The 15683-nt window shown below is 40.2% G+C and overlaps 2 protein-coding genes across 2 annotated transcripts in view; one reads left to right on the top strand and one right to left on the bottom strand.

Moving 5' to 3' along the window:
- Window positions 1–15683, bottom strand: part of WDFY4 (WDFY family member 4) — a 121756-nt gene that overhangs the window by 31188 nt on the left and 74885 nt on the right. The window contains exons 45-47 of the mRNA XM_014250371.2: window positions 14570–14690; window positions 12242–12327; window positions 10815–10877 (exon numbers count right to left, since the gene is read on the bottom strand). Of these exons, the coding sequence (XP_014105846.2) occupies window positions 10815–10877; window positions 12242–12327; window positions 14570–14690 (270 nt within the window). The remainder of the gene's footprint in view (window positions 1–10814; window positions 10878–12241; window positions 12328–14569; window positions 14691–15683) is intronic.
- On the top strand, window positions 6782–7626 carry LRRC18 (leucine rich repeat containing 18). The gene has a single exon (XM_005520811.2). The coding sequence runs from the start codon at window positions 6796–6798 to the stop codon at window positions 7624–7626; it is 831 nt and encodes a 276-aa protein (XP_005520868.1). The 5' UTR covers window positions 6782–6795.

Raw genomic sequence — 15683 nt, 5'->3', positions numbered from 1 at the left:
AAACACTTGCCCTGCTTGTCACAAGCCCTAAACAGCTAATAAGACCATACAAGGGTCAAAATTATCCTCTCTGCTGACTTTGGGAGCCACTACATAACTCAAAAAGGTGGCAAGCTCACCATGTCATGAAAATAAACAAGGCTAAATGTAGTCTCTCCCCTGCAAAAGTCATCCTGAGTCTCAGAGGATGTACCCTCTTACTCCCCAGAGATATGAAATTCTCCATTCTCCTCTGTTGACTCAGGGTCTCAAAACAAGAATTGCATTACAGGCAGCTCAAGCCTATTTCTACCTTCTCCTTGATAATCAATTAGCATTTTTCCAGCCAACACCTCCCTAGACAGCACAGCAAAAGCTCAGTGTAGATGAAGGTCAGCTATCCAACTGCAGTGAGTTTAAAAATAAATAAATAATCAAAGGCTGGTTTGTAAAAGATACTGAAGTGCTTTATAAATATAAGTAACTAAAGTTCCAGAGGGAGTGAAATGATATGAACTCAAGAGAAGTACCTACAGATCTATCTATATCTTAATTTATAAGGTATTTGTCGGGCACCAGCCATGGCAGAATGTAAACATGATGTGTACTAATGATGATTCACCTTTGGCTACTTTATATCTAAGTGATTTATTAATCCCTCTTCCATTAGCATCAGACTATGATCTCACCCTTATGATAGCCAATGTGCCATTTGCTAGAGCCAGGTGGACCTCAACCCATTTGGAGATTCATTGCAGATGAGATAATCTCAAAGGATAAGATTTTGCCCTCACTAAAATTAATACTAGAATTTCAATAAACTTCTAATAGATTCTTAAATTTCACAAAACTGCTTTAATTTTCCTTTTTTTTCCTTCTTTCCTCCAGACTGCAGTCTAAAAAACTGCCAAAGCTCTCCTCAACCAACTTTTCTCTAAGAATCTTTGCAATTACCAAAGATATTGTAAGGAAAATGTCCTTTTTGGTAAACCACAACTTAGGTCCAAGTCACACTATTAACAGAAGAAAGAAGACTTCAAAGAAATACCAGCTTTCCCTTGTGAAACAATCAAGTCTCTCTCAAACTCAGAAAATTTTTAGGTTAGATTACTTGATTCTAAATGTACAGCATCTTCCTTGTTGGGCTGTACCAGTCTACCTTCTGATTATGCTTAATCTGTGCTAAAGAACCGAGATGTAATTCAAAATAAAAAATAAAAGCCATATTGAAGTAGGGCTCCTTGAGGCAGGGTGTCTTGAATTCACTAGGGGGGGAGAAAGGAACTTCCCTCCTTTATGGAACACTGCTTGCACCAAGTACATTCACAGTGCGTAAAACAAAGGATAACATCTCCACTGTGGAGAAGCTGCGTACTTCAGGTTGTGAAGAAACACATCAAATAAATCCAGTAAATTTGTTTAGGTGAGCAGGGTGCAATCTCCAACCCTGGAATCAGACAAGTACATTAACATGAGCAGCTTCTTTATGCCAATAATACCTTGGACCTATTATCAGCAAGAGAGGCCTCAATGTTGCATCTCCTGTGAATAATACCTAAACAAACCACTCAGCTTCTTCTCTTCCATAGTTGGATTTCCTTCTGATATTTTGAAAAAACTGTGATCAGTTACTAAGAGCTTGATAACCTCAGTCATAGAGACAAATTTCAATACATTCACGTGCTCCAGAGGGAAATCATTATACCAAGTGCACTTTTGAAAGGTCACTGATAGATAGGTATTGCAGGTAGATGTGACAGATAGATACATATGCACAGATAGATAAATTGCAGCTCATATACTCTCTGCTGCACCACTGAATGAGCCTTCCCTCCTGTGTCCACGTCTATCCCATTTGGCATGTGCTAAGGATGTTATCACAGACGTGAGTTTTAACACACACGGACAAGCATCTCTCACTCTGCTACAGCCAAATAAAATGAATGATGACTAAAATGGACAGTTAAGGCAATGTTAGAACCTGACTAACAGCATCTAATTAGCTCCAGATGCTTTTTCTTTTGACATAATTTGAAATATAACATTTGAAAGCACTGCATGCCATTCAGTTCTTCCAGTTCAATCTTGCATTCTGGAACCAACCATTATGTCAATGATCTCCAAGGGTGTAGCACTCCTGTTGCTTAGTAACAGTAACTTGGTAAATTTCATTAGCTGCAGAAGGAGCACTGAAACGCAGGACCCTGGAGTTGGGGAAACCTTTTTGCCACTCCTCACTGGCATGCTCACACCAGCCTCTTGAAGAGCTGCCATTTTCCATCAAGGAAGTACGATTCAGAATTCACAGGGCTGTGGAAAGGAAACAGTCCTGTGTTTTGTGCTCATGGGTTCATTTACAGACTGAAAGACTAATTCATTTTTCAAAGAAGAGCAGACAGAGGAGAACTGCACAGTAACAGAATGTGAATGCTCAGCCCACGCTACTGAGAAAAACCAAGCAGCTTGTGACATCTGCACCTCACCCTCTGAACCTTCTGAGCTACTTAGCCGGTAAGATCATATGCAGGGGGGCAGCCTGGCAGAATTGTTAAGATGAAACAATGTTTTTGCTTATTCTTGGTGGGCCTTGGCTTTGCAAGTGATTTTGCACTGTGTGACAGTACAGCAGCCCTGAAGTCATCTAGAAAAGCAAGAATATTAAGAAAGGAAGCTTTTCTCAAACTTTTTACTCGTGGTGGAATTTAGTCTAAACCTGCCTGTCAGCAAGAGACTACATTTAAGACAGTCAGTGAATTAATCTCTTCTGCAACAGATCATATCCAACAAGAAGAAATGATAACAGGCTTGTAAGGAAGGAAGTGGAACTGCTTGGCTCCATGCAAAATCATTTGCTGTACATATGCTGATTTTAAGCTCTGTATGCAAGTATTTCACTATAGATAAAAGTATCACATATTAAAAAATTCCATGGGTGAATTAGCACACGTCACAGCCTCCCTGCCACCAGAGAGGCGCAGGGAATGCGGAACTCTTCTGGGCTTGCCGGGCCTGCTCTACAGCATGCAGAATTCCAGGAGGAAAGACAGAGGAAATTTCTCACAGAGTAGTTCAGAGATGGGCCCAAGATGGTTCTGTGCAGCTTTGGGTGCAGTGAACTAGGAAGCACCAACCCTAGAAGAAAATAATAGGAAAAACCATGGAAAAGGAGATCCTGAGGCACCAAGCAGTGCTACAGGCAGAAGGCCAGTCCTGGTCCCACCTGGGTCGGGAAAGGAAAAATAAATGTTCGGGGTCCAACTGTGCAGTCTTTTAGGATCAGATCATCTTTTTAGGGCAGGTTTAAGATACAATGGGTCATGAATGACCCCTGTGCAACTGCTTAAGTGCAGATAAGGAATAATCCCCAATCCTTCCTTAACTCAGAGAGACGCTGACAGGTTTAGTAATGATGCTCAGGTCTGTTCCATCCCTGCAGCTCCCAGCAGCATCGAGCACCACAGACAGCATGATGTCCTTGACACACATTTTCTATTAATTTCTGTATCAGATTGGCATCTTAACTCTGGGCCTGTTAAACACTTCTAAGGCTATGGGCTTTCAGAAACCCATCTAGGCCAAAGACTAAGTATGGGTAGAAAAGGAAAGGGTTTTATAGTCAAGATCCATTTTAGTGAGCCCACATCACAGAAACACAGGAAAAGGCTTGCCAACAACTCAGTGAGTGAACCTGGCAGTGGGGTGCAAGTTTAGAGAAAACAGGTGGAAAGTCTCATCATACTTTCTTAGGTGGTATGGCAGCACATATACCTCTCCCTCTGCCATTCAAGGAGATGCACTGTGAGTGTGAGATTGAATGGGCATAATTAGCATTTAAGCAAGGAGGACTTCTGTGATTCCTGAATTTTTAATATCAGTGGCTACAGAACTGGGGCCCTCTTACACAGAGCCAAAGACATGGCTAAGTAAGTTCTATTATCCCCAGCTACAGCCCTCTAAAACACTGATAATTAGTTTACAAGCATGCAGAGGCAGGAGAGCTATTCATCCCCTCCAAGTTGTCAAGCACACTAAAATGTTTCTGCAGTCTTCCAGTACTAACTCCAATTTTTGGAATTGCAAATAATATTTTTCTAAGTTTGAAATGTAGCTCCAACTTTTAACCAAACTAAATAGCACTTAGAGTGAGCACTCCCTAGGGACTTGATCAGTGTATCTGAGAGGTTCACAGCTGGATTTAAAAAAAAAATGACTAAAGAAGGCCATGTGAAGAAACTCTTTGAGTCTGGACATTATGTGGTGTATCATACAAAGAAAAATTGTCTTGAGAAAAATCACACTGATCTGTTTGTTTGGACTTCTCAAGAAGCTGAAAGGTCCAGGTTCGAACAGCTTAAAAAGGAAAATTGAGAAATACTCAAACCTCGCAGGCTGAACTGCAGCATTTGTCCTGCCAAGACTCCAGCACTCAACCTTGTACGCCAGGCTCCCTCTAGTGCTGCCAGGCACGCACAGCGCAGAGGGACCCCGGCACCGGGAACCAGTTACCGGGACAATGGCACAACTGAATGACTCTGCCTCGATGGTTTTGGGTTTTTTTCAACAGGAAAGGAAACTATTTTGACTTAATGTTTCCCTCTTTAAATGAAAAGTAATAGACAAAATTATAGGAACTGTATACAATGCTTTCTGAGTTTTAAACCTGTTTCAAGAAAGCATTTTAAAAGAAATTATGATTTTGAAATTAGGAAAAAAATACATATTTTTCCTTGAGTCTACCATTAATTTTTTTAGGCATACTTGTTTGAGAAGCTTCACTTATCATAAAGCACTGAACGTCTTGGTCAACTCATCCAACACAAAATTCAAACAAAGAAAAAGTTGTACCCAAAAGTCACCTGGCTCATGTCAATTACAGGAAGCAGATATTCTCTTTCCATTCTTCCAACACATAAGAAAGCTCCCCTATAAGATCTTTCTCTGAAGCATGGTAGTCACCCTACCTCTGTGCACCAGAAAAGACTCAGTGTATCCTGCACCAGCAGTAGGGCCCTGGCATTCCCGACACTGCTCAACTTTATCTTCACAAAATTGCCAACAAGAATATTGCATAAAATCCTTAAAATGAGTGAGCTGTGATTAGAAAACCCTGCTGTTTTGATCTCCAGGACTTTCTACACACTCCTAGGGAAATTATTTACACTAACATCAACAAAGATGGAAAGAGTACTTATTTACACTGTATAGTACTTTGCTTCAGTTACCAGTCAACATATAGTTACCAAGTCTATAGCTACAATAGCATTAACATTGCCCCTTGGTAGTATGGTTCTGTAAGTACTCATGAGAGACAGAAACATGGGAGCGACACACAAACATTTAACTGTGTTTAAATATTTTCATATAAAACAACAAAAACCTTATTTTGGAACACACCCTAAGGGCAAGACTGAATCCACTGCACTGCTTCCAGTATTTTCTGAAGCATCTGCCTCATTATAGAGCTCTTGGGAGAGTGGGTGGTAGCTGGGTTAATGCTTTTGCATTATTTTGGGCTATGGCATGTAATTGAAAAGAAGCTGAAATGCCTTAGTTGTAGCTTGAGCTTCCCTTTCATGTATTCACACATGATTAATGAGTAGCCAAAAAGCCCGAAGGGTTTGTAGTGAAGTCTTTCTAATAGGGACATGTATTGTCGACAAATCCATATTTTGTCCTGAACAATCATTCATCAAAGCTGCAATTTGACTCTTCAAAATTAAATGCCAGAGCACCCAGACCTGAGATTACTCAGCTGTAACCTGTGCTCCTCTCTAAATTCTCACGGGGAAGGATATTGTCATCCATTTCCAGGCAATCAGCCTATTTCCTTTGCCTCTAACCATAATTAGTAGGTGCATTTGATGACCTTTGATTAGAAAGTTTGCCAAACCTGAGAGTGAGTGGACTGTACTCTTACAGGCCTTGCTTGCAGGAAGTATGTAACACATGCCGAACATCAGTGTGAAACCAAAGTCTACTACACCTACGTGGATTTTTCTGATGGCAGGGCACCTTTGCAGAGGGAGACCCTCTATCCTACAGCATGAAAAAAATAACAAGGTTAAGGTATCCAGAGGAGGAGACACTTAGCAAGGCCTGATTTAACATGGCATTAAGCAGCACTGACATCAATTCCAGTTGCAGTTTGCCTTGTACATGATGTATGAATTGCCAATAGTTCTGGCAAATCTGGGAGCCCACCATGTTCCTGAGTCCTGGTCAAAACAAAATTCTTAATAGTTTCCTTTAAACATTTAATCTTTCAATAACACCCAGAGTTCAAATCTCAAATCCATTACACAGGACATTTAACCAACCTGTTAGCAAATGCCAGGCCTGTAAACATATTGTTGATCTGGTAGAATGAGACAATTTTGGATAGCTTCTTTTAATGCAGACTCTAATGAATGGGTTGAGACCCACAATATATTTTTCTCCAGTCCTCAGCTGGCTGATGGGTAATAACATATTTCATCTGGTCTCATTATATCCTAAGTTCAAATGACTGTTTAGGAATGAAAGGTAGCAAATGTCTCCCACTTGTAATTTCACCCTGTTATGTAATATAGATGTTACATTGCAACAAAATAATATTTAAAATTATTAGAATTTCACCTGCTGAAAATACTTGCAGGACGAATTTTCAGATCTGCAGATGAGAAGTTTTGACCTAAAAAAACCCAATAAACTTCTGAAAAGTCTAGCAGTAATATTAACATGTATAACTTGTGATTAAGAGCCATGGCTTTCAAAGGCTTTATTAGAGTTATCACATTTTATCCACAGAGTCTGGTGTGCCTGTCTGTCAGCAGAAAGATGCCCAAGGGAAAAGGTCCACAAGGGAAAAGGATCACCTTAAAAGTGGCCAAAAATGCAGTCCGGGTACTTTTTAATGGAAGGCGCCGTCTTGAGTTAGGCAAAATGGGTATTGCCACCTTCCCCAAGTGCATTCTGGAGCTGGCTGACGTGGAGGAACTTGATTTGAGCAGAAACTTGTTAAGAAAGATTCCAAACACCATTGAGAAGTTCCAGAATCTGATGTGGCTGGACCTGCACAGTAATCAGATTGATGAGCTGCCCGCAGCAATAGGCACACTTCAGAACCTTACTTTCCTGAATTTATGCAACAACAAGTTGACCACAAAAGGCCTACCACAAGAGTTGACCCTTCTCAGGAACCTGCGTACTCTAAACCTTGGCTTGAACTGCCTTGAGACTATTCCCACCACTCTTGGGTCCCTGAGGGAACTTATTGAGCTAGGTCTCTTTGACAACTCTTTGACCATCATCCCAAAGAGTGTGAAAAAGCTCCCCAAGCTTGAAAGACTGAATGTAAAAAGAAACCCTTTACCAGAATTTGCGGAGGAAGAAAAGCCAATTGACACCGTTAAACGCATAGAATCGCTTTACTTAATTGAAAAGAAAGACCTGTGTGGTTCCTGCCTAGAGACGTGTCAGGGTGAGAGGGATGAGCTGCACAAGCTAGAGGACATGGCACCTGGGCCCTCGGATAAGCCAAGTTTCCCTTCACTCAGTACACCAAATTCCACTGCAAGGGATAACCAAGAAGAATGGAGGATAAAAGAAGAAGATGACAACGACAATCCTGGAAATATACCAGGGAACTCTGCAGACCATGTTCCATGAAGCCCAGCCCAAGCTAATAAAAAGCTGACCTCCCTCCTCATCTGTTTTCCTGCAGTTCTACTTCTTTAAAGATCAGCTTCATTTTAGAAGCATTTAGAAGGAGATCTCTGTGGTCTCTAAAATGAAAACCAGAACAACTAAACCAGATGTATATTTGGAAAGGGCTATTTACATCTGGACCTGTCCCTACAACATGTTCTTCATGTCTGGGCTTTTTGGGGTCTTTTGTGTGTGCAGTGTCCAGTGAAGGGATCTTTTAAAAAACAGGTTTTTCTAGTAAATGCATTCCCACCACTAAGCTCCAAATATTATTTCTGCTCATTTTCATAAGGTAAGACACAGTTGAACTAGTCTCAGTAAATAGCATTTGGAGGAAAAGGCAAAGACCTGGGAACCTTTTGCGGCTGGTGGCTGCCACCAAGATCTTAGAGCCTCAAATAGGCACTGTCAGTGTAGGAACTGAGCCTGTTCCAATTCGGCAAACACAAGTGTTACGCTCAGCAGTAACTAAGCAGTACAAACACAACGCTTAGAGATAGACAACCAGCGATCCTGGTTGCCATCAAGGGGCCAGATTCTGCAGGTTCTTTGGGATTTTGAGTGCTATACCTAGGTGCAGCAATCTCCAAGTTGCGCAACGCAATCAGCACAACTGTCCATACCCATAGTGTTTTGTCAGCCTCTGAGTCTCTCTCCAAGGAAGATGGAGAAGAGGTAGGGAGTCAATTGATCTGAGGGAACCATAGACTTAAGGCTGTCAGAAAAACCTGTTAGGGCGAGCAGAAATGCTGTTGCACCATGGGAGTTCTTATGTTAGTAAGAGTTATTTCATATAAAGTAATGTTTCAAGTTCTTGTTAATGGCTGGTTAGCTATGTTTTACATGTATGGTTACGTTTCCAGTTCTCTTTTATGATTGGACCCCTACCCACCAATATAAATTCCCTATTACTTGTGCCCTGCTTCTGGGTCTTTGAGGTTTATTCTTTACTGCGTGTGGTTTCCACCTTTGCTGTTTTGCTTATTGAAGCCTTTTCTTTTCTAATAACCTCATTGTTCCCTCTCCTATTTTATTTTGCCAATAAAAACAACCAAACAATCTGGTCCTGGGGTCATATGTGTTGAGCACAACAGGATAAGAAAAATATTTCTTTTTAAGGGTCTCAGGCTTATCGCTTAAGCAGTGACTGAAGTGATTAAGAGAATAAAAGTCACTGTCTTCCATGATCCAAGAGTCAAGTTCTGAGTTGATGAAGTCAGGTCTGATATCCCCACAGCACTTTTAGCTTTCTGTTGACATGTACATATGCACATGTGCACCTGAGCACAAACATTCTCTCACTGAAACCACATCCTTAGGGCAAAGAGTGCTGACATCCTGCAAACAGCAATATACAGGTACAAGCAATGAGGAGATTATAAAAGCACTCAAGCACGACGTGGAAAGGGCTGGCAGTGACCATAATAATCTATGGTAACAGCAAACATTTAAGTATATTTGACTGAAGAATAAAGTGCCAGGAGGACTTTATTTTTTAAATGACTACATTAGAGCCTGGGAGTCAGAACTCTGGTGTATTTCCTATGGACTAGGTGCAAAAACTGATAAGGAATTTCCCATAAATTCTATTGCCTCAATGTCATATGATGCATCAAACCAGTCATTTCTTCTTTCCATGCGCAATTTTCCATAACTCTGCAATTATCAATAGTGTATCTGGGCAAAGAATTTAGTCTGGCCTGCCTCGTTGTCTCAGGTGTGGCAGGGAAAGCTGGAAAGCTGTGGAAGTTGGCCATTGTTCCCCTAGATGGGGAAGGAGCCCCCAGTGCTGCTTTTGAAATTTTCTAACTCTGAAACAGCTCCACAATTCAAACAAGGGAAAAGTAAACTCAAGTCCTCAGTCCCTTAGTTCTAACTGGTAAAGGGAAGCACACCTACTGAGGAATTTTCTCTAACTTTCCACTTTAACACAACTTTTCTGGCTTCAGTACCTAGGCAGTGATTATAATAATGTTACATTTATTTTATTTCAATTCATGTTCTAACATGGTCCAGTCAAAACTATGCCAAAGGCCCTTCATCTTCTCAGAGTGAGTAAGTTGTGTTGCATAGGGGCTTCTCTCAGCCAGTGGAGAAAAGCTGAAGGCAGAGCCTTACTGGGATTCAGGACAAGCTGCTTTAGACCTAAGCATGCAGCCTGTCTCAAATTCTGGGATTAACCATGAGTCAAATGTTTCTTCCAATAACCAACAGCCCAGTTAATGCCCAAGTTTCTTGATACTCTAATGCATCTTCTCTCAAGACATTCACACCTCAAGCTCCCAGCAAGCAGGGGAAAGGAAATCCTAAAGTGAGTTACTGTTTACACAGAACAGATACCACACTCCACAGCCAGCCATCACCTTCTGGCATAGGTTAAGCTCTAGCAGGAGCTGGTTCTATACTGCACTGATGCTTTTAGCCGGTTGATGACTGGAGCTCAGGGGTGAAAATGCTCACTTACTAGATAGGTAATGATCTGCAACAGGTAGACTAAAAATTAAAATGGGTATAGCTCACACAGGCTACAACAACTCAGGGGCAATGTGCACCTCAGGTCTCAACAGAATTCCAGTCTCAGTAATCATTTCAGAGGACTTCAATTAGGCACTTAGGGCTGTGTTCCCCAGATATCCAAATGGAGAAAAGTCACAGTGACTCATGGCATGCATGAAACCTTCTCTCAAGCGCCTTCCAGTGGGAGAAAACGTTTTTCATGCAATGGTAAATCTCAGGGACAAGTTAGAATCTCCATTGTGCAGCTAATACAACATACTAAAACATCCATGTGTACATCACTGTCTACCCTAAGCATGCAATGAAGAGGTAATGCAAAATGCAAAATAATAATGCAAAAGCATTATGGATTAGCTCTGCCCTCACTGTCTCTTCCCACAGTAACCATCTGTGTAGAGATTACCAATAAAGTGATATTAAGGAGGTAAAAATTATTAACCATCCATGCACAGTCAGCTTTTTGACACTCATCTTCATAATGTCAGGAAGTATGCTCTTTGAAGTTCTGGCAACACCTTTGAATCTTTAAAAGGAGGGATACAAATAGGTATGTTTCTATAGGCTTTTTTTAAGGTGCTACTTATTCACATAATTGCACATATTACAGTTATCCAATGTTTCCTATGTTTTACCTTATATTTAGGGATTCTTCTGTTATCCCCTTCGACTTCAAAGCAGGCTGGAAAGAGCAAAATCTATAGGAGATATGAAAGGTCACATTATAGTGATGCACAGTTATGCAAATGGTTATTAGGACACATTACGTATCTATGTAACTGCTATGTTCTCCCAACTTTCTTCAGGAAGCCACAGTGCTGCCCTGAGACTCTAACCTAGGACAAAGCTGGAAGAAAACAGGCAAAAGCACACATCTAATATTAAGGAGTTGCTATGGGCTGGATAAATGCAGTTTCTTTCCCCAACAGGATTTTGAACTTACATACAGGGTTATGGACTTTTTTGTTTAAGGTGCTATAAAACTCATGAGAATAAGAACCCATTGAGACATTCATTTAGCAAGAATGGCAGAAAGAGCACCAAACCTTATCTCAACCATTCATATTTACATTTGCTGTGAGTTTATGATACCAGATAAACTATACCCTTGAAATATATAGTTTTGGCCAACCTTCAGCTGAGGATCAACCTTGTCTTAACTGCCTCTGAAAGATTCCCCAAGAGATACTTATAGGAACTCAAATACAGGAAAGACAAGGGCTGACTCTGTGGCAGATCCTGGTGATAAGTAGCCACACTATGCAGCCTGTTTGGAAAGGAAGAACAGATAAATCTGTACTTTTTACTACAATATTACAATAGGGATTTTTCAGAGATTTCAGGAGCAGAAGGAATCACTATGATTGTTTAGAAATTAACAGTACCAATGTTCAGTTTGGGCTGCAGAATTTAGTACAGGAAGCAGTAGTACTGAAGTGGATTTTCCTGTGTAAAAGCCAGTGAATGCAGTCCTGATATAATGGCTAGAACTGCAGTACACAAAAACATGCAAGAAAATTAAGTGCAAAGGAATCACTTCATAGTCTTACATTCAAGTTCCATTAAACAAGACGAGCACATAAGGAGAGTATTTTTTTTAAATGCCCTTTTTAAAGTTAACTCTACAAAGTCAGAGAAACAAAAATATATTACTCCTAAAGAATCTAGTGATACTATGAGGGCTGGAGGAAAGCAGGAAGAAACCTTCCTTCACCCAGTACTGTGAGGAGAGGTGGACGTGGCCCTCATCTCAGTGGGAGGAAGGAAAACAGATACAGTCAAAATTTCTTGGGGTGCAGGGACACAACACACCACTGGGTGCTAGAAAAGTCCTACACATTAGATTACTTGATACGTCAGTGGCTATATAATGCTCCAAAGAGTTCACAGGTCAGCACAAGGAAAACTTCACAGCTAAACTGTAACCCATTAAAGCTTAAGAACAAAATGTAAAATAAAGCTCCTGCAGCCCACCACAGAAACCTGGAACCAGGATAAATAAGGGTGGTATACCAGGAGTATCACCAGGAGCATTCCCATGTTATTGTGTGCTGGTCATTACCTTTTAAATATCTTATTTCGGTCACTGTCATGGAAGACAAGAAATCTGGAGTAACCATTTTTGAAGAATATTTCCAAGGCGATCTCCTGGAAAGGTAAATAATTTACAGGGTGAGGATCTGCAGAGCAAAGCCTAGTGCTGCAAAGTGTCCATCATGGCCTGTCTTCAGGGCTTTAAAAAAAACAAACCTTGACTTTTTTGACAAATGTGCAGAACTAAAGCAAAATATGTTTAATATTCTAAATTTCTTCAAGCGTAGGGGTGGTCCTAACTCAGTGACTATGAGGTCAAATACTTTTTTGAAGCAAAACCAAACTTCAGGTAACAATTTCATTGTGAAATCTCAGTGTGATAAAGAAGAAAGTAGTAGTATTAAGTTCCAACTAGGTGATAAAGACAACACAAAGAGAGGATTATAAATAAGAGTTTCTTTTAGAAAGTAACCATACTGCTTTCTAAATTAAGACAGAGCTCAACAGAACTGCCACATAATTTCTCCTGACTTGAAGCACCAAAGGAGGAAGGGGAGTTTCTGACATTTAAAATCAAAATTTTGAGGAATTAAAGTTGAAAGAAAACTTCACTCCCTTTTCCCTCTCCCCAGAATGTCTCCAAACATTGTTTTGCTGGGCATTTGAATACAATCCTATTATTTACTTAGTGAGAGGCCCTTTTCCCCCCAAGTCATTCAAGTAAAACTATAAATAACATGTAGTGTCTGGGAACCCAGACATGAGTTTCAGTCAAATGTGGCAGGTGCAATACAAACCTAGAGAAACACTCTGATGGCAGGTGGCCCATACATGATTCACAGAAAAATATAAAGCAGAAAGGTAATATGAGAGCAGCTATGACAATAAACAGCTTGCAGCATTTGCTCTGAAGCTCAGCTTTCCAAACAAGGTCTGCTCAAGTGTTGCCATTACAGAATTGGGCCAGTGCTTTGCCCTGTGCATGGACAAGAGTCCAGCTGAGGCACAGTCACTGCCTAAATAGCTGATCTACCTGTCCTGCAGCAAAAGCACAAAGGAATCAGCTTTCCTCTGTTTCAAATATTTTTTCAAAGAAGTTTGTGGCATAGAGTCCCAGCACAAGCCTGATACAGATACCTGAGTTTTCAGTTCATTAACTGAACAAAACAACCCTGGAACAACAACAAAAAGACCATGGAACAACAATAAAAACCACCAAACCACAAAACCAACAAGCTCAGCCTTTGCCCCAGGCCCACTCGAAGACTGTTTCTACTCATCTCCATTTTTCACTTTGGATCACACTAAAAAAGTCTATTTTGCATGTTTAAAAAAAATCCATGCTTACACAAATGTGAATATATGAGTAGTTGGAAGTCTTCTGCTGGCAACTTTATTCCTATCCCCCAAACAGAAGAGGTGCCAGTTCTGCTCAGGCTGATCACCTTAGTAAGCTTCATACAGTTACTCAGAACATGACTTATATTCCTGTACCTGCTTGGCGAGTGACCCAACCATTGCAATATACTGTATACTGAAGTATCACCTACCAAAATTGCCCAGTTTGCATACATAATTAAATATGAAATAAAACAGGGCTGACTCCTGGATGATTTTGTAATTCCCTGCTTAATCTCAACCTTCCAAAAACAGATTCAAAACAACAAGTAACTAGTTACAGCTGCTTCAAAACTTCATATTTTGGTCAAATATGTGAATTACTCCTTATATTGTACCAAAACCCTCTAAAGCAAGTACAGGCTCTGGTGTTGCAAGAAGTTCTATTTACAACTCTTCTGTGATTCTCCTCACAGATTCACCCAAATGAGACAAAATTGAAAGGGTACCAAGGCCCCTGGTGATGAGTAGTTCCTGGGTATTACAGCTACAGGCACAGAATCCTCTTCTTTGGCTTATGGCTCTTTTATTGAACCACATGCACAACTTGAAAATTATTCCAAGAGGCCCAGGGTGTGTTAGTAACCCATAGTACACTGATGCCATGACTACTGAAGTCTTTTGGAACCTGAATATTAAGGGAAGTCAGCCGCTTAGTGGTATCATCCATAAAAATAAAGAACATTAATTTCAACTCTAACTTTCAAAAACATTGTGTGAGCAATGTTAGCCCAAGAATTAATAAGTCAATCACTCCACTCAGGGTGTTTAAATATTGTGGTGAGTATAGAAAGGAGTTTGTATTAGCACAGGCCAATGAAACAGTGATGGGACCAAAAGCATCCTGATACTCAAGCAAAAAAATATCAGCAGTCTTAGTGAAAACTGAGCAAGTGGTTTTCAGTCACATGTCATTACTGCTGTTTTCCCTCAAATGACAGAGCATGTTAATTCCTACCTGCAGGAGAAAGCGCATCAGATGAATCTCTTTGATATCGTGATACAAATAACGGGAACACATCTGGTCTCCCACAGCATGATCTTTATGACATAAATTGAAAATAAATGGATCACTGATTCTGGAGGAGAAATATAAACAAAATAAATTAATTTGAAACAAATAAACCTGGAGAGCCCTCTTGAATATCCAAGTCCTGCACTAAAGAAAAATAACAATACCAGAGGTATTAAGGTCAACTGGGGCATACATAAACTGAAAACAAAGCTAAATAAATAAAGCTAAATATAAAAGGCAGATTTTATGCTAGTTACCCAAATAAAGAGCATGTGGAGGCTAAGGGTAGGTTTGGAGTTGTTTTAGTATATGAAATAGGCAGACAGCAATATTTTGCACACACTGAAGTCTGAGAATCAGCAAGGGAAGAAACTTGTTGAGAGAATCTGAAAGCCCAAGTCAAAGGTAAGCATCATATGGACACACAGCTACTGTAAACAGCAATTACTTGCAATTAATAATTAAGTAATTAATTAATTATTATTTTAGTTGTGTATACGTACTAGAATTGCAGTCAACAGCCTAGACCACAGAAAATCCCTTAGAAAAGCAACCTAAGCTTTTATCAGATCCAGTCCAATAGATCCTTAAGTCACCTGATCAGATTGACTGATATTAGACTTAGTAAGATTCGGGCGCAGAGCAGACAGGGAATAAAAATTCTGAGCTACTCACTGTCCCACTGGGCTTTGCACATGAGCACAAAATATGCACAAAGAGCTTGGTCTAACAGACTCATTTTCAATATTGATCACTTTCAATAAATAATGAGTCAAGAGATGATAGCAGTGTGCCAAATATTAATTACGATTCTGTCTTGGAGAAACAAACAAAAAACTTATGAGACAACAAAGCTAAAGGCTCTTGTACTAACTGTTCCATATGAATAAAAGATGTGAGTTACTCAGAAAGAAACTTTAATAACACTATAACATAACTGAAAACCAGCAATATATGTATGAGACTGTCCACCACCTCCATCTGTTGAAGATGGCTGCTCTCATGGCACCCCCAAAGCCTGTGAACAAGCACCTATGTTAGTTATGTTAAACAGTAT

The sequence above is a fragment of the Pseudopodoces humilis genome, chromosome 9, assembly GCF_049639895.1.
Source record: "Pseudopodoces humilis isolate 2021_Gansu_Grassland_sample_001 chromosome 9, ASM4963989v1, whole genome shotgun sequence".
Taxonomy (NCBI): Eukaryota; Metazoa; Chordata; class Aves; order Passeriformes; family Paridae; genus Pseudopodoces; species Pseudopodoces humilis.
Note: the sequence above shows the minus strand (reverse complement) of the source record. Positions and strands in the feature narration are given on the sequence as shown.

What these genes read in the sequence shown, in the direction of transcription:
- LRRC18 (XM_005520811.2), top strand. Translation starts at nt 6,796, where the DNA reads ATGCCCAAGGGAAAAGGTCCACAAGGGAAAAGGATCACCTTAAAAGTG.